This window comes from Lichenostomus cassidix, chromosome 1, assembly GCF_008360975.1.
Source record: "Lichenostomus cassidix isolate B80296 chromosome 1, HeHo_3.0, whole genome shotgun sequence".
NCBI lineage: Eukaryota > Metazoa > Chordata > Aves > Passeriformes > Meliphagidae > Lichenostomus > Lichenostomus cassidix.
Genome location: NC_139479.1, coordinates 10,211,009 through 10,230,996, shown reverse-complemented (window position 1 = coordinate 10,230,996; position 19,988 = coordinate 10,211,009). Strand labels below are relative to the sequence as shown.

Sequence of the window (19,988 nt, the reverse complement as noted above, 5' to 3'; positions counted from 1 at the left end):
ACTGCAGCTGAACATCCTGCACTGAACCCTGCCTTCTACCCTTCAGAAATGAAATCCACCTTGCAACCTTGATAACTTCCCTGGCATTTTATATCATCAAGTGATCATACAATACAAAGGTACTACGAAATAGTGAAAAAGTTAAAAATGCAACTGTAGTGCTGTCGGGGAAAGCAAGTGAAGTGGCAACTTGCTGAGGAAAGGAGTTAAAATCACACACTGATATGGAGAAAACCTTGGGACCTAAGATATGAATGAATATTTGCACAAATCAGGTGCTTCCAGCAGGGTCCATAAAGTGAGCTATGGCAGTGAACATGGAATAATAAGTCATTAGCACACAACAATACATTACAGCACAGAATTGCGCAAAGAATGAACTTCAATTTACTTCAAACCATTGGAGTATCCTTGACTAAGTACCAAAAATTGCTGCCATGTATAGTATATATAACGAGATTTAATTATGGGGGAAGGAAGAAAAGCTGTCCTAATGCTTCATTACCTTGCACATAGGAAAAGAAAATTTTCCTTTCTATGAAAGAAGGGACAGTAAGAGTCAGTAAAACAGCTACTTACTGGTGTGCAGTATTCCACCATGGGATAGTGCATTTTGTGACCTTTTGCAACACGGCCAGAGAAGAAGCAACTTTGGCAGATGTCATAGTTAAAGTGCTTTAAACTTCTGTACCTAAAAGAGGATAAAAAAAAAAAAAATCATGAAATTTTTTCATGTCACATACAACAGAGCTTTCTTTGTATGTGACTGCTTCATATCAGCCCATCAAGTTTTCTGTGTTAGTAAATTCTCTTCCGTGAGATGTCACAGTGTGCAATGCCCAGCAATGCTCCTCTGCCCTGAGGGAGAGGTACTGCTGCCTCAGATATTTGTCAAAGATCTCAATCTTCAAAAAAACATTTCTAATATTGGGCAACAGTGAAGATTTCTACACATTCACTCACCTTTAACATATGAAAGACACTACAACACTTTTTATTTCTGTAACGCTAACTTCAGACCTTTTGCTCTTCACCATGATTCCTAAAACAGAATGTCCTCAGGGAGGAAAATGCAGGAAAGTAATGCCCTCTCAGTAAGTCACTCAGGCAACCCTCTCATGTCCTTCCTAGCACCTCTATAAAAACAATTTTCCTGTAGAGCATTCCATCCATGCAAAACTCCAAATGCACTTTTGGGCCATTATTTAATCTCATCAGCTCTATGAGGCAGCTAACTGTTGTATCTGCTGTGCTGAAGTGGTTGAAAGAGCCAGAGGCATAAGGGTTGTCTTGTTCCAAATACATGAAGCAGCTCAGCCACAACGACCTCAAAAGAACATTGTTTTACATGAACTGGGTGCACAGTATTAGTTTTCTAAAAGCCTTCCAATACAGTATCTTTTTGTCAAGTGTGTACACAGGGTTTCAATGACTTGCAAAGACAGAGAAAAAAATCTGTGACAGACAGATTCTACTATCATGATAATAGATTTGTTATATAAATTTAAGAGACAGATGAGATCAGTCAAGTAAAATTAGACACAAACACAGAGCTCCAGTGTCCGCTTCCCGAGCTCTCAGTGCTTACAACAGACTATCCCTTCACTTGCCATCCTTTGATTTTTCCAAGGGCCGCATTTTTCAATTCCACCTACTTGTCTTTGGCTGGTTTACACAAAACTGTGTAAGTAATACAGTAGTTCATAAACTGTATCTGGGAATGGGAAAATTAGACTTTGTGGATGTGTTGAATTACTCGCATCCAATCCACAGCTCTTCCTCAGTAATATTTATCATTTCCCAGTTAAGATATTCATGGGGAATAAAAGCAGAAGGAAAAGAATTTAGATGATTAGAGCCACAGCCTCAGATTCAAAACAAAGCAATAAATAGTTCATTGTTTCTCTTATTTCCCACTGCCTGTAAAACTGTAGCAGAAAGCACTGCCCCACTACATGCATAAAAGCAACATTCATATGCTCCCAGGTTACGGCAAAATGATGGCTTTTTTGTGTACCACCGCTTGCTGCTGTTATCTATCTGGGTTTTAGAAACAAAATTACAGAAAGCTCTTTGTAAACAAAACGATAACATAGAAGGAGAAGTGCCAACGGTAAAGAAGACTGTGTGCAGAAAGGGCAGAAACTGTACAAAGCAGCTATTGCGAAGCAAAGTGATAAAACAAGTCTAGGCATAATTGAAAGTGAGTATTTACTTAGCCCTGAAGTGGCTTCTCAACAGGCACACCAACACACAAGCCATTTTACAACACAGTGATTATTCATTGCCATAGTAACCACGGTGTCAATCCAGATGTTTAAATAGACCAGCAACATTTCCCCCACTCCAGGTTAATGTTCCACCAACATTCTTTTGCTGAGAAATGCACGTGTAGCTTTTACATGCCTGAGAATTTTCAAGGCACTTCCCTGCTTTATACTATGACAGAAAGCAATTCAGCAGGATCCAATTCAGAAAATGCAACTGCATAGGACACACTGAATGTAAGACAAATTGTGTTAGTTGTGCAAACCAACAATGCTTTGGTTGAGGCATGGAAAGACTGGGAAACAGAGGCAGGGACGAGTCTTAACTGAGAGATGATTATTGTCCTCTTAAGTCTCACATCACTGCACCCAGTCTAGGTGCCACTCCTCCCTCATGTCCCCATCACAAATATTTCTTCCAAGAACAAAAGGCATATAAAATGAAGCTCCTGATTCGCCTGGAATCAGGCAGAGCTCTTGATCCACCAAGCAGGAGCACACATGGCTGCAAGGAATGAGTCTGTACCTGAATCCAATAATGGGGCACTCCTTACAGATGTTACACTTGGCTTGGTGCTTGGCGGTCTCAGCAGCAGCCACCCTGTGCAGGACAGGCAGCCACACCATGGACTGTGGTTCCAGCCTCATCCAGTCCAGGAAAAGGGCTGCTTCAATCTCTGGCTTGTTGTTGGCCTGCAACACAAGGGGAAAAATGACAGGGGCTGAGCACAAGTGATCTATCTACTCACCAGCTAATTAACAGTTCAAGCGGTTCGCTTCCTGTCAACTCCACACTTCTTCCCTGAATATACTCCAGCTTTTCCCCCAGTCCAACTATTCATTAAATAAAATAAAATAAAAATAAAAAATCCCCAGGATCCCGTCTTCAAGCCAGGAACTGAAAACTATTATTAATATTTCAAATATCTCTTTCTCTTATTTCCTATTACAATAGACAGCACTACTATGTACTTTGTCACAGAGAAAATCATCCACTTACAGGATCACCTTTGATGCCTGATCTCACACTCCCTGTCTCTCTTATCTGAGCCTGCATAGCACTGCTTCTCACCTATTCTAAAAACTGTTATCCAAGCCCTAAAAATTGCATGTCTTTTGATCAAAATTCCTTTCTCCTTAACATCCTTCATTATCACACTGACCTTTCTTCATAATGCACATGCAAGGAAATCATTCAAATCCCTTTTAAGCCTGTTGTTGAACATGTAAACCCTCTGCCTTCTTTAAAAGCCTCAAACGCCCTCTTCTCACCAGATCTTCTCTAAATTTCCCATCACTGACTGCAAACACAATACAGTTCTGTCCCACAAAATAAGATTTTCATATTCCATTATATCCCACACTCATCTCTTTGCCAATAGCAGAAGAGCATAAGAACACTTTCCAGCAAACCCACTCCTCTGCTGCCTTCCCTTCCCATCCCATCCCATCCCATCCCATCCCATCCCATCCCATCCCATCCCATCCCATCCCATCCCATCAACTAGTGTGACATTTCAGGTATCTCTTACATGGTAACTTCAAGGCAGCTCAGTCACAGAGCCAACTCCCATTGTGCCAGGCACCCCAAAAAATGACACATCATCCCTACCCGGAGTACCCACAGTATGGAAAAGAAAAGAGAGAGACCAAAACCAGAAGGCAACAGGAGACAATAGTGATGTCTGTGCAAGGGTAGAGGTCACACTGCACCAGCAGGCTGGACACTGCTAAGAGCAGTGCAGAACAAAGGCAAGGAGCATCAAAAGGGATTTCAGGGAAAACAGTGGAATGATGGAGGCAGTGTTTACAGGAAACAGCTCTCCGTTGTGCAGGGTATATCAAAGCCTGCACAAAACTGGTTATGTGGGAACATGGGAGATGGTTTCAGTGCTGCAAGCAAGGTGATGGGTAAGGTGGAAACCTCGAGGGGCTCTGGTGGGGAGGGCGGGAGAGGGCAGGACATGTCTGCACAGGGAACAGCCCAAGTGATGAAGAGGGATAAAATCCTGCTGTTTCTCTAAACCAGCACTACATGCTAATTCCAATTCCTCGAGACATTTCCTTCCATGCTACCCACAGCAACAGCATATTTATGGTCTGAATACATTTAAATCCTCTGTTTTCCCTTTTCTCTAGGCTTTCAAACACAGCTCTCAGTGGGCCGGTCTTTTATATTTTAAACTTCACAAGGCAGACTGTCTTCCTTTGTGGTTCCAAACCTATTTGAAGCATTTAAATAAATAATAAGCATTAATGTATCATGTACATGGACCAAGATGAATAGGGGATTGAGTGCTGGGGATTTTTATGCTTGCTCTCAGTGAGTTTTCCAGTTTCTCATGAAATCTGAGTTCAGTATAACCTAGCTAAGACCTTATTCCACTAAAAATGCTAGCAATGAATTTCAAGAAAAAAATATCATAACTGGTCTGTAGGAGAGAGAGCTATACAGAGATCCAGTTAGTTGTAGTTTTGTTTTGTTTTTTTTTAAATCTAACACTGTTTATAACCTTGACAAACAAATTAACTGATCAATACTTGCAGGCTAAGAAAAATACAGTCTCTTAGAAAGAAACCCACAAAAAAGACGTGGAATACAAATGCTGTAATATGCCCTGAATAATGCATTGCATTAAAATTGACTTAAAATGCTGTTGCAATACTTCAGTTCATTAGAAATAATGATTCTTGGTCAGAGCTTCCTTCTTGAGATGCTAGTTTGGGAAACCATCTAATAACTCCTATGACTACATCTGGGATCCATATACATGGACTTGCAGCATTGTCAAAAATATCCTTTTTGGGGGTAAAAATACCAAACCAAAGCATATCTACAATTATTCAGATAAAGTCCTGTACAATTTGATATTCACTAAAGGATTGTATTAAATGGAATACACACTGAAACACTTCTGAAGACTTTTGTATTAAACCCTTCTTCTCTGTTTTTTTCCTCATAGCTACAGAATTTAGAAAGCCACCCCCCCTGCAAAACAAAAAGAAACAATCAAAAGCACAATAAAGTCCAGCCAACACTAGCAACAGAATTTGTTCAGAACAGTGAATACTGCCTTCTGTCACAGTATATCAGTGAATTCAGTTGAATTAAATTGATTCTAGAATTCCTAAGTGCAAGGCATGTTTATAAAATATGATCATGTATATTTTCCAGCCAGAAGGCAGGGCAGTTCAAGGGGCAGGGGGGAGGCTTTCTGCGGCTCACTCAAGGATCCAGCTTCAGCCAGCAACTACACTGGCAAACCATTACCCTGTCTAGCAGACTACACTTTCTATACAGAGGACCTCTAAGCCTCAAAAAAAAAAAAAATTGAGAGGATCTCTTTAATATACCATTCCTAATAGAAAAACATGAGGTGTACGGAAATGCTGCAGTGCAAGCTGCAGTCAGAATAAGAATGAGCCGCTCAAAGCGCTGCTCTCCACTCGTAGCTGCTTTAAATTTGCAGGGAAAATGCTGCGGCAATGAAAGACTTTCTGTAACACCCAAAGATCTATTTTAATTTTGCAGTCACTGTCAATTGCCAGCAGTCCCAATAGCTGCCTACCCAGAGCTCCGTATGGCGGCTGCACAAAACCTGTGCTCAGAGAGATTAGGTGCATTAAAATGTATCAGAACTGGTTCTGAATTATATTACATGAAGATTTAAAGCCACGTGGAGAAAAGCTGGTCAGGGTCAGACAGTATAGGACAGACAGTTCCTGACTGTTCCCCGAGCTGCTATTACAATTTTTTTAATAATCTCTAAATCCGGTAAGGCAGCAGCTGAAGATTTTACATACGGGAAAAAGGCTGAATTCATATAGTTCATATCTGAACCAACAAGATCAAGCTGTAAAGAATATTAATGGTTCTTCTCTTGAACACATTTCTGTGCAACTCCCAATTTTTATGGTAATAACAGAGTGAATCATAAAGTAAAATTCATTAAGGCCTTTCCAGCTTACAAGTAACAATTTGTTATGGAGGACGTTCAAATTCATTATGTTCCAGACATCTGTTTTTCAGTATTTATTTAGCAGAAACAATGGGGGAATAGGAAGTTGGGTGGTGCTAACATCTTTATGCAATACTTGGGAGATGAGTTTTTTGTTCTTCCCTCCCTCTTCCTCCAGCAAGTAGTTGAAAAAATATCCTATACTATATTAACTTTATCCGTCCATAATAGGAAATATGCTCTAAAATACAGTTGGGATTTTAAATGAACAATGTGCTATGTTTTTCAACTGAGTCAGATAATACAGCAGAAATTTCTGTTAACATTTCTGATTAGCTGTATTCTCTTTATATGCAGTGTAGGAAATTGACCGGAAATAAATTAGCATTGTTAATATAATGATGTTTTTCACCCTGGGTGGAAAGCTTCACATTAGCAAATGTTGTTTTGGACAAACCAAACAGAGGGATGGGATTCTTATGACTTGTTAAAGTTTAAAAATGCAGAGTATCCAGTAACAGCAACCCTGTCTCCCCAGAGTCAGACCTAACCCTGTTCAACCTTGTCTTACACTTGATTGCATTGACTACCCCAGTCAATGTTTCTAGTGCTCCGGCAAAGAATAATAAAATAAAATAACATGAACCCAGTAGTGAATTAATGTAGTTTTGTATCATCCACACTTGAGCAATGCCATCTTCCTGATCCCCATACCCTAAACCATTTTAAAATAGCTCTTGAAAGCAGCTCACTTGTAGGACTCTTCAAGACTACCTCCAAAGTCAGGCACAGGTTCGCAAAATCCTGCTGAAATAGAACCAGAATTGCTGTTTTATGACATTTATAGCGCAGCATTTTGAGGAAGGATTTGCTAGTTCCCTTTGGCCAGCTCTCTCTTGTCAGAGCCAGAAGCAGAAGAAATATCCTATGAATAGAAACAAGGGCTGCCTGAATCTCTTCAAAGAGATCAAGTCCCTCAACAGTAACACTGCACTTGTACGTTATTTTCATATAACTATATTTTGATATAACTATATATAGTTATTTGTACACAGTACTGGTATTTCCTAACTGCTCAAAAAATAAAAGCAATAAACAATGCCTCAAGAAACAACTGTCCAACCAATTCAAATCACAGCATTTAAGGCCAAAGTCACTATCAGGGTCCTGGCCCAGGCTTTGTAACACTCAGACACCACCTAAAAGGACTAACAGCTCTACTTTGGATTTTATTTACCTGAGTAAATACATCAGATTTGGCACACTTCTGTGGTTTTAGAAGGCAGGCTGATCTTGCCTTACCATTGATCAAGTACAAATTTTGTAACGAAGACTATACAACACCGAATATTATAATGCTTTGCTTCCTCAAAGTGAAGCAAAACAAGGTTTAAAATACATGTATGAGCTAACTGCACATATTTTACTACTCCTTAGCTTCATCTGTTCTAGTTTTTAACATCAAGGACTCTAATTTAAGTGTATCCTTGAAAGAAAGCATACTTAAAGCAGTTTATAAGAAAGAACCAACTATCCAACATTTTACTGAGAAATGGCAAGGGACATTTTCATTTCAGCTGCACTTTGCTATCTCATCACATTTCTCCAAAGTCCCAATGTCACAGTAACTCATCCAAGGCAGTGATGTGAATTCCTAGGTCCTGTTTACATTGTATGAGGAAAGCATATTAATAATTTTCCACTGTGATTAAAACTGTGTGTCCTTCAGTCCATATCATTTCCCTATCCTGTTTACTTAAAAAACGTACCCATCACAGAACTAAAAGGAAAGTCCTTCCACACTGCAGCAACACTGAATTCACTCAATTTTTCATGGATCTATAGATTGCTTTGATGCATTCTGAGCTTAAGCAGAACTACACAGTCTTCAAGTGGTCATTGGATTAAGCTCTTTGCTCTCTAAACTTAAAAGTATTTTTACTTTAAAATCTCAAAGCAGAAATTACACACCCCTGCCCCAAATAGGAAAGATGAGTCCCATGATATCATTCTCCTCCCAACAACTACCACCAGCACCTTCCACAGATGAAGAAAACTGCAGAAAGCTCAAGTCAATGCTGGGGGAGTGAGAAGTAGCAGGACTGGAGCAGCAGCCTAGGGAGAAGGGGACCCAGTTCTCAGGAGCAGAGGTCTGCAGCAGGCAAGGCTGCTGCCAACAGCAGGGCTGGGCTCCTCCCTCCCCAAACCTCATTCCCAAGGACTCACTCTTCAAAAAGCAGGAGAGATTTCCCCTGTTATCACCGGGAACAGTAAACATCCCCTTTTTTCCTGCTGCTGTGCAGACAGACAAGGCCGTTGCCAGGGCACCTAACCTAAGGGAGCTTGGACAACCATTTCTGAAGCACACAATTGTTGCGACTGACATGACTGTAATTATATTGCTGGCTTATCATCACCAGAAAGAAGGAAGAAGAAAGGAAAGAAAAAACCAAAACTAAAGAAAGAGCATTCCTCATCGTGGATGTACAAAGAAAGACTTAAATTAGTTTCCATGCAGTAATGTAAACTATGGACCCCCACAACATTCTTAAAAAATTAATTATCTCACTCCAGTAAAAGGAGGCTGCTGGAAGCAGCAGTACTCCCTGTCAGCCCAGCTTTTACAGCCTCTCTGTCTCCTGGGCTGCTCCATGTTCCCCCCAACAGCACTTCTGTGCTGTCCTCCAGCCTGTGGATCCTGCTGCTCACTATACTACACTAAAAGGGTATCTATCTCTGTGTTCTCCTTCTCCCTTTCTCAAGGAAAGTTCTTATTTCTTTCCCCATCTCGGTTCCTGGCTGCTGCTTTTTTTCATGCCTCGTTCTACCCACTGTGTTTTCCTCATCACTATTATTCCTACTGCTGTTCTAACTTTCATTCCCTAAGGATCATCCTTATTTTTCCACTCCTTAATTCATTCTCCCTCACCTGCATTAGGGCTTTCCTTATGTTTGGATTTCTGCTCCTCTCCCAAGGACTCCATCCCACCTACTCCTCCATTTCTCCTTATCAGCTGAGCCTCCCTCACCCTTTCTGGCCCTCCTAGAAGATCATCTGTTCTGCTGCAGCCCAGGCTGAAAACTTCCCTTGCAGTCTGAGAGTTAAAATGAACCTTCACCCAGAGGAAAAAGAGAGGATGACATTGCAGGTAAGAAGAAAACCTATTTTTCAGTGCAGGTAAGAGAAGGAAAACTCAGGTTTTCTGATGCTCTGATTTATGAGCATGCCAAAGGTTGTGTCCAGCTGTGCTTGGGCTGTTCCTAGAAATGCCAGCAGCTGGATGTGGTACAGTGTTCAGCCTGCTGGCGTCTTCACTTCTAATGACAATGTTGCTAACTCGTTTTAATCAAATACACACTTATTCACAAAATCACAGAATAAGTTGAGTTGGAAGGGACCCACAAGAATCATCGAGTCCAACTCCCAGCCCTGCACAGGACCATCCCCAAAAGTCTTGTTCCTACTTTAAAAAAAACAGGTTTGGTATGTTTCATCAGTATTATTTTGTTGTTTTATTCCTAGTATAAACACACAGAATTGCAGCCCCTTTCAAAAAAACCTATGATTTTGCTGGATTCTGAGGTCACTTTCCTTATCAGTTTTTCAACAGTGCTGTTGACAGTCATTCAGAAAAACGACAGATCCAGTGAGTCCTAATTTCTGAGGAAGGTCATTTGCACAAAATTTTGACCATGGATTTGCTGCAGCAGCATTTTGTGTTGGTGTCACTTGAAAGCCCAGCATGGAAGTCAAGGCTTGAAAGCACCAGCAAGGTCTAACACAGCTATCAACATTACTGTGCACAGTTTATGAGCATGGGTTATCCACCCAGGACATTGCCCTATAAAACATTCATTCTGAAATGGCATCAAATACAGATTAGAATTATAAAAGGTCAAGACATGAATGACAGAAACAGAAAAATGTCAATCCTGTAGAATTAGTCTGCTAAAAGAAATGCGAAAAATACAAAAAGCAAGTATCCCATCTCAGCTGAAGTTTGTGGTGATTTTAGAATTAGATTCTTTTCACAGTCATTGTGTGCAAGCAGTCTACTTCCAAGCATTAATATTCATTGAAAACACTTGCTGTGTTTTGCTTACTACAGAACTGAAACTACTACATAATGAAACTTGAGCAGCAGGCAAAAAAGCAAACAACTCCCTCCTTCCCCAACCAAACAAAAAAATCCCTCAGGGACAGCGAGGAGATGGGAAAAGAGCTTTCTTCCATTGTAATGTAGAAGATGCATTTAGAGTTAATCACAGACCATACATTACCTCCCCTCCTCTACCTTTTCATTAAGCAGCTGTCTTCATCTCATGCATTCTGCTGGTAGTTATGATAAGGATGGATAATTCCCTTAGCTCTCTTCCTCCCCAGATTAAATAATTTACAAGTTTGAAAAAGATTCTCCAGTTTGCTGTCTATTCCTCAACAGACAGGACAGGAATTCTTTCAATACCCTTTAAAAGAAAACTGGCATTCTCCATTTAAGGAGTGGAAGGAGCTCATGGAGCACTCCTTGCCCCTGGACAGCACTGCAGGGAGTCGTCTATTGCTCCCCTGGGCACCTGGCTGTCACTGGTATGTATGTACATGGCCAAAATTCAGATTACCCACTGCTGCTCACCTACATGGCAGCAATAAACAGTTATCTACTGCTGGCAATACAGAACTGTAAAACAGGAGCTGCCACAACAAAGACTTAAACTTTGCAGGGTTCAGTTCCAACAGAAGCCCCAATACAATTATCTGCTGCCTGAGCTAATTCAAATACACCCCACCAAAGAACAGTTTAATACATCAATGGCCACTACAATTACACGACCCACCATTACACGACCCACAGTACCCTAATCCTCATCCCAGATTTTCAATCTTCCTCAGAAGTACAGGAGAGCTTCACACAGAACACAAACCCAAAAATTCACAGTGACCCAAGCAAAAACTTACAAACTGGAAGCAGCTCCTGACGCTGGGCTCGATGTTGCTGCCCCCGAAGGAAGCCACCTCCCCCAGCTGCCGGGGGATCTGGATGGAGTCGTGCAGCAGCAGCCCCAGCCGGCGCTGGTCACAGAAGCCAGTGGAACTTGCCACTTGTTTGAACAGGTCTGAAGGAAGGAGGACACCAGAGGTCAAGCATGGCTACTAGGATGAGGCAAGTAGCCCAGATGTGCATTGTTTCCAAGGCTTGCAGGTGAGGTCAACAGCCTCGGTGGACATGAACACAATTGTGACTTCAGTATGGCTGCTTATTTTCCCATAAACACTGGGTTTTTTCTGTGAAAGTGAATCTAGTGGTAATTTTTAAGAGCATTATTGGCTTGTACCTGGGAAGAACGGCCACTCTAACACAGCACCTGTGGCATTATTGATAACATAGCCTGAGACATTGTAACACAGCTAACTAAACAGCAGGATCGTTCAGCCACAACACAGATGTCTTAAAAATAATGTTTAATGATAAAATAAATTCATACAACACAGAGCGCCTTTTCAAGTCTTAGCAATCAACATACAACTCAGAGAATCCATTTCTCTCCCAGCTGAGTTAAAATGATAAACAAGAGCTCCCTAACTGCAATATATCATGATCTTTTAATTCAAGAGAATTTCTAAAATAAAAAAAAAATTACAGTATGACAGAACCTGCCATCCATCAGTAATTTTATTATCATATTAATTTTTCAGTTCTGAAGTGAAATGTCACTTGAAGCCATGTTCTGTTACTGCATCATTCTGGAAAAAAATCCTTACAGGACAGAAGTACTATCCCTTTGTAAGCTCATTCAATTTGGTGGGAATTAGTTGTACTATGTGTATGTTGAGGAGGTTATAGAATTCATAATAAAAAGAGAAAACAGGTTATCGTTAACTGAAATATTTATTTGGCAACATCTCTGTTGACAATATATCACCTGAATAAATTCTCCTTACTTTTTAAACAGTTAAAAAAAAAAAGGAGATCAGAAGAAGACTAGAATAAAATAATGCTCTTTTTTTTGGAGTCCCTTTAATATTTCACCCAACACCAGGGATGCAATTATAAGGTGCTTCAGCCCTGCTCGAGATAACTTTCCTAGCACTGCTCTGACACCTGTTTTCTTCCAAAGGAATAAAGGAACAGATAGAGAAAGGATTATTTTTTAATTACATGTATTTCACTCTTGTAAAGTCTAGTTTTATAATGAATAATTCTGGGATGAATCCTTCCATCTCCTCTGCAAAGCTGAAGACTTGTGCTCTAGCACAACCAATTCTGCTCTGCTGCACAAATGAGACAAAAAATGTTAAGGGGTGCAAATCATTGCACCCTTGCAGCAATACTAATAGCAACTGCACTACGACCTCAGCATGGATGGAAAAGCCAGAGCACAGCATGACAGACACAATTCCTTCCTCTCCACAGCTATTCAGCTCTCAATTTCATTGTCATTAAAACATTAAGCGTCCTCAGCAAGGTTATAGGACATTTAATAGGTTATGCATTACCATGCACACATACTGCAGGAGAATTTAAAATGTGAATAAATGTTATTCTTTATAACTTCGACAATCTTCAATGAAATCTCATTTTGAAAAATATCTGTACTGGGTAATTTTCTTAAAAGATTTTCTGAATACTTTGTCGTAACACCCACATGAAACATCTAGAAATCTAAAGTGTGACATTCATTGTGATTGCCCTAAAATCTGATCCAATTACACATAGTCATGCACAGACCCCGCTGCTGGTACTGTTTGTTTTCTCTTTAGAGTTCTTCAGCTTGCATTAGCAGAGAATAAAATGACAACAATTGAAGAACTTCTGTGGTATTGGGTCAAATGCTAAAGGTTGGATTTTCAGTTGTATTTTTAAGTTCACAAATGAGTGATACCAGTCAATTCAACAAGAAAGTTACTCTTGAGAACTACATTTATCAGTGGCTCTTTTCTGGATCCTAGACTCATTAATGAACTGATTCATTAGTCAGGTAAAGCTAAGTCTGCAAGTGGAATTTTTTCAAGTATTTAGTCTATTAAATATTCAAAATTTGCATACCTTTAATATTTATTTAAAGGTACCAACTATATTTAAACACAAAGTACATACTAAGACTGGCTACAATGTGGGATTATTTTAAAAAGTGAATATACTTGAAAATATTGTAATACAAGTGTCCTGTAGACATGCATTTTTGTGTATAAACGTATGCTGAACCAGTGGTCTCCAAAGGGGTTCTTGGGCCTCGGGATTGTTGAAGACAATCCATTAGGGTGCAGTAAAGAAATACTGTTTGCACAGTTAATAGATTCAATTGAAAATTTCCAAATAGTGTTTATTTAATCTTTATCACACTCTTTCTGAATTTCTACTTTTGGGATGCTTTATAATGCAGACAATATATGAGTACAGTGGTACACATACATAATTTATAAATAGATATACCTCTATTGGAGGTGCATGCTCAAAATTTTTTTTATTGGGAGGGGTGTGATCAAAAACGTTTGGCAGCCACTGTGCTAAACTACCTAAAACTATAGAGAATAAATAACCTAAAAGTACAAGGTGAAGCAAATTAACACACTTTGCATCTGCAATATCTAACATAATGTCTTTGTATACTGTTTAAATGTTTATTCAATAAATAAACAGGAGGAATAAAAGAGGAATACAAACATGAGGTAAAAAAAAATAATTACATCAACTTACATCTGTATTTATCTTCCAGGTGTGCTTTACAAAGGGATACAACACCAGTTTTGAAGGATAAGACACGGATCCTTCCTGTTCGACCCCTAATGGAAAAGAAACATTGGCTGGTAATATGATCCATTCAGGTCATAATTTGTTTACTATAACCAAGTTCACTGCAGTACTGTAGTCTTTATGAATTAAGTCTCACAGAGAACACAAGAGCTGGATGGTTATTAGGTAAGCTAGAAATTCAAAATAAAATATTGTTGCAGCTTCACAGGAAGAGCTAAACTGGATTGTGCTGTTGTATCAATTTCACCAGAAATGGTCTTGTTCAGAAATAATTACTCATCTCCCTTTTAATGAAAAGAAGTGAGTAAAGGGTCTTTACCCTATGCTTATTTGAACAGGCTTCTCTATGAACTGTTGCTGACCAATTTTCAGAGATGAGGTCCCTGACAGAACAGCAAACTAGCCCTTCTGCCGAGGACAATATAGCTTTACTTTCATCAGACATGCAATGTCGCAGTTGTTTTTAGAAGATCTTTGCTTACTGTCTGTCAGCCCTGCTCTGACTTGTCTGAAAAGGCAACAGGGAGCCAAGCACGATAAAGCAGCCTCTGCCAGCAGTGTGCAGCAACAGAGACACTTGTAATATGTTCAGGTGAATGATAAAGCTTGCCTAGAAATCATGGCAAGGCAGGCAGGCTGTTATGCCATTAACACCTTGGTGTGGTTTCTGAGCTCCTCCTCGCAGTGCTCAAACCTCTCCTGTGCAGTGCCAAGAGGCTGGGATACTCTCAATCAGCCCCTGCTGCCTGTCAGCCTCCCCCTCACACTCACTCCTCCCTTGTAACATGCCCACGCTACTACTTCTGCTTTTTAATGTGACAGCAAGAACAACATCCTCCTCTGAGCTGCAGGCGACGCAGAGACAAACCTTCACATCTTCTCTCAGTCATCTGCTTTAACTCAATTGACTTCCAGTTGCTGGCTTCCCCCCCAGACTTTTGTTTCTGATAGCATTTCAAATATGTAACATCTATTGCAAATGAAGACGTACACAAAACAGGAAGCTAATGCCTAAACCCAGCATTTTTGAAGCAGAGTCTTATCAACAGCTTTGAAGCATCACCAGTAAGGCCACCACTGGGAATAAGATAAATCATGCAGAGGCAAGCCATGGTCATGCATCAGGCTGCACCACAGGTGAAGATGCATGTTGTCTTTTTAATCCTATGAAAGTGCTGAGGAGCCAGCAGTGCTCATTTACCCACACATCTCCCCTGCAAGCCCTATAAAAGGTACAGACAGAAACTAGTAGACAAAGCCAAATTTAGAATTTGCAACCTTTTATTAAAAAATCTTGCATTTTTCATCGCAAATAAGCATTTGTAGTTTACCTATGCTTTCCACACTCTGGTCCTCTTACTCCTCTCCCTCAAATCTTTTCCAAATTAATTATCATCTATGCCCTGAGAAACTCCTCCTGATGAATATCAGGCTCATGCAAATTATACAAGAGAAGAATATAGAATGATGACTGCTCTGCGAGGCAATTAAATTGAAACTTGTACGAATCATGAGTTGTTCAGTTCACTCTCCTCTCCTCCCAAGTCAAACCAATAATTTAGCATGCTACTGCAAATGAGCATGAGTGACTGATCAATTAAAACAAATCCGAAACGTGCTGGATTTGCAGAGCTGTGCCCATAATTAGATCAGTCATTGACTGTGAATTTGATTAATATCTTTACAAATGACAGTTTTCAATTATAAGAAAAGTAAAGATTCAGTACATTTAATTAAATGTCTCCGGTAGCGCTATGCACTTCGGTTGATCTCTGCCTATTAAGTTTACAATGAAAACTAAACACACGTAACCCCAAGGTCAGCTCTCTTACCAGTGTAATTCAAACTTGAATTTTGGTAAAATAGCTACAAGCTTCCCTCACATATAAAACACCTCTGTGTTTCATTGTGCCCTGCAATATGCAGCTCCCCGGCATACCTAGGGAATTGCCTGGAGGCAGATAATTATAATTTCTAATGTTGTACTTGCAGCTCAGCGAAACATAAAGAAAACTAGACTGGACATGGCAAATCTAAACTGGACAGTTCAGCTTAGGAGCAGCCTGTGGAATGACCTTTAGTTCCGTCTCTGCCTCTAATGTGACTGATACAGATTAATATCCCTAGCATTTCTTTTTTGTCTTCACTAACTGGGAGTCTTTGTCTATATGTTATTTATGGTTGATGGCAACTCAGAAGTGGATCACTGTTCTGTGAAAGCCAAAGCAGATTAAAGAAATAAAACCTGGTTCTTGAATGAATATAGCCCCATTCCCTAGTACTGGTATGCTACAAGAAATATACTGTAATCTGGGTAATCCACTTCACAGGATGCTGCAGCTGCTGCAGAGGATGTCACAAACAACTGGCTTGTTAGAGGTGATCCTGCAGGAAGACAGGATTTGTACAAATCTGTACTTTTTGTTTTTTGCAGGTTATCACCAAAGCTTCACTGTGATAAAGGGTGGATAGAAAAACAGTGTTACGGCCCTTCAATATGGTTCAAAATGTCAAAGAAAATACAGTAATTGTACCATGTCCTTCCAATTCTACAGGTAAGTGTTTATTCTGCCACAGTAATGAGCGTGTCTGGCTGAAAGTGGCAGATAAAAACCTTAAAAACACAAATACAATACTTCCACTGACATTTTTTTACCAAATTCACCTAATACAAATATAATGGCTTATTCTAAGATGAGCTTACAAACATATGTTGGAATTTGCCTACATACTATAAGTAGCATCATCAACCCACTTAAAAGGAATACCCATAAATTTTCTTCAGGTCTGTTGTATTTTTAATGATAGGTGCAGTTTTTAAAACTAAAGTTTGAATTAAATATTTCTCCAATCTTCTGATTGCTAAGAGTTGTAACCACATTAGACAAGAGATGAGCCTCTTCCATCTTTGAAAAAGAATGACAGATTGAAAGCTATAGAAAATTTACATATTTGAAAAGGTTTAACATCCAAAAGTGCAGACAGGCAAGTGTTTATATGGTGTTCATTCTGGTGCTTCTTGATAATTCTCTTAACTTCTTTATCAAAACAAATTAAAAAACCATGTAAAGCCATGACCTGCTGTGGACACGCAGTCACAGAATTGGTATGAACACAAAAATCTGCCTCAAAGGTTCTGTTTCCAGCTCTCTCATTGCTTAGCTTAATAAATCTAGGATTGCAAGCCTAACCAAGGGCTGTATTGATTCAGCTAAATGAAGCCATTAAACCATTAGGTTTATTAAAATTTCATTTCAACTTCCCTTTTCTTCACCTCCAAGCCACCCACACTACAATGAGGCAGACTTCCCCCTCCCCTTCTGCTACTGGGAAAGCTCCTGGAGTTTTCCCATGTCCTGAGCCCCCCATACATACGTGTCATAGACATTCAGAAGCCAGTTGAGGCACATGTCCACGCAAAGGGGAACGTTGACCAGGTTATTGTGCTCTTGCTCCAGTCGATCGTAAATGGTGGTCAGGCAGTTAATGATCTGCAGAATATCCATTGGCTGGTCATTTTGCTTGAGGTTGTGCTGGTCCAAGGCATCACATGCAGCAGACAGACTCAGGAGATCCACTGTTGGCACAGAAAAATACAGTACCATAAAGACTGAAGAGAAACAGAGGCTGTATTACCTACATCCAAAAAGTAAATAGAGTACTTCACTTAGTTTCTGTGCCAGCCCAGAAGACAAAATGTCCTCTGAAAGTCACATGCAAGACTGGTTTCAGGACTCCTACAGATGCACTGTTATTCAGCTGTGGCCTCAGAGGCCAGTGTGTATCTGTTTCATTTCTAGCTGTGAAGTACTTATTATGCTCTTGGGTCCTATGGAAATATTACACATAAATTACTATGCAAGTAAAATTACTTATTTCATGCTTTATATTCCTACAGATAGATAGGCTAATATTTGATTACTGCATTCCCTAAGTGTGCTCTCACCATAGCATAGGTCATCAGCTTTCTTGAGATGTGCTGACCATTTCTTAGAGAAGTCGAGCAATTTTAGCCCAACCAAACTCCACAAGGAATATGCAAACAAATCAGAGCTGAACTGTGATTAACCTCTCTGTTACTTTTCCTCTAGTGAGGACAGGGAAAAGAAGGTTCCAGAACCATTAAATGGCCTATTTCAATATTTATTATTTAAATGTATCCATTTTTAATTCTGAAAAGCATTTATATTTATAAACACCTCTATGGCATTACAGATTAAGACATGTTTAAACCCATCAATTTTTTTTGTCACAGACATTTAAAAACTTGATTTTTGTTCCTATTTAAGTCAGTTGCATTTTGAAGTTCAGATGTGCAGGGCAAAACTGAGCTTCCCTTTCTCAGCTCTTAACCTCTGCAAACTAACATCACCAAGCAGCATCACACTTAGGGGGACACGAAATTATGAGATGCTGGTTTACAAAGTAGGGCAGGAATAAGAACAAAGGAAATCAGAAAAATCAGATGCTTGATGATGACCTTCCAGCTGCCATATGAAAACCCTTTGTAACTCCTTGCAGTGAGTTTCCAGGGTGTGAGCAATGGGGATTTAAAGCCCAGATGCTGTTAATCCCGCTCATACCATGAGCAACCACAAAGTGCAGCACAATGCAATATGACCCAAGGGAGTAGCATCTGGTCCAAAATGAACTGCCCAAAATCATCCAGGAAATTCTTCACAAACTGGAAAATGAACTGAACTCAACTGCAAGACGAGTTTTTCTCTCATTGGAATAAAAAATGTGCTTTCTTGAGTTCTGGTAAGCAACATCTCTTCATAACGTAAAAAAACCTCCATAATGTGCAGAGGCTAAGTGCAGAACACCATACAGGAATTTTTTTAGAATTTGATCCTGTTTAAGGGCCCATTTGGCAAAGTCACACTTGAGTATCCTATTTTACCCAAGATGAAACTGCCCCTTTGATGTCCTAGTGGGAGATGAGAAATACTTTAGCTGCCCACAGGGCTGCTTTGCAACACTGCTTGGACAGTACACTGGGATTTCATAATTGCCAGAAGAATTTCAAGAGTATACATTTCATTGGAAATCAATAGGGACTTACTTTTGCTACTAAACCCCTTAAGCACTTCTGAAAATTTCATCCTCTAGGCCTAACGTACTAGAGTGAATAAGGAAACCTGGAATGCTATCCCCATTATTACACCAAGAAATTTAACTTTGACTCTATGATTTTGTGCAGGGTTTTATTGGGGTTTTAGTTTTTTTCACATTTATTAAAATAATATATTTTGGAATATTATGTTGAACCTACTAGCATAAAAACACACCTATTCTAAGGTCAGTGTTATACCCTGCAAAAGCATCAGACTCATTCCTGAGTCTCAAAAAGACGCTTTTCTTCTAAGAATTCATTAGTCAAATTGAAAATAGAGCACAGCCCTCACAACACCTATAACGCCGAGCTTTAGGCTGAACTCTCAGTTCCTTTGAGACTACGAATCAACGGTAATTAAATGAACCCCTCAGGCATCTGAGTGGCAGCATAATTATATATGCAGCTACTGCTAAACATGGGTCATTCCACTGTGTGGAAGCTTTTCCTGTTAATAAGCAGAACATTCTGAAAAGCCTTTCAGCCCACTCTCCATCAACCTCCTGTCCTATCCCGAAGTTTGTAACACATGATCATCTCCTAACAAGCAAGAAGTGCTTGCCAACATGTTCTGCTTTAGTGAATCTTTTTTTGTGGGAAAAAGTAAGGCTCTGGCCTTCATCACATTATGATCCTCCTTCATCTTTCCCACCAAGACTTAAGAAATGAGTGTGTGGGGTCCTCTCTCAGAACATGGAACTGTGCATTTCTTTCCTGAAAGCAGATATGGAGGTCTCATGAATGACCAACTTTAACAAGACAAGCTCCACAGTCAGGTATGTACTGAAGAGCTGAGCAGTTAGCACCACGTACTGATTTGAAAAGCTTTAATTGAAATAAACAACACCATTTAATGCTTTGCACTTGTTGTGGATTCTCTGCCATTCTTTTA

The 19,988-nt window shown here is 39.8% G+C and overlaps 1 protein-coding gene across 9 annotated transcripts in view; it reads right to left on the bottom strand.

Annotated features, from left to right (window-relative positions):
* The window catches only part of DMD (dystrophin), a 1,152,080-nt gene that overhangs the window by 42,804 nt on the left and 1,089,288 nt on the right, over positions 1-19,988 (bottom strand). For all 9 annotated transcript variants that reach the window (XM_085049820.1, XM_085049818.1, XM_085049835.1 and 6 more), the window contains 5 exons: positions 17,356-17,557; positions 13,924-14,009; positions 11,184-11,341; positions 2,794-2,960; positions 580-691 (listed from right to left, as the gene is read on the bottom strand). In XM_085049820.1, coding sequence (XP_084905946.1) covers positions 580-691; positions 2,794-2,960; positions 11,184-11,341; positions 13,924-14,009; positions 17,356-17,557 — 725 coding nt within the window. The remainder of the gene's footprint in view (positions 1-579; positions 692-2,793; positions 2,961-11,183; positions 11,342-13,923; positions 14,010-17,355; positions 17,558-19,988) is intronic.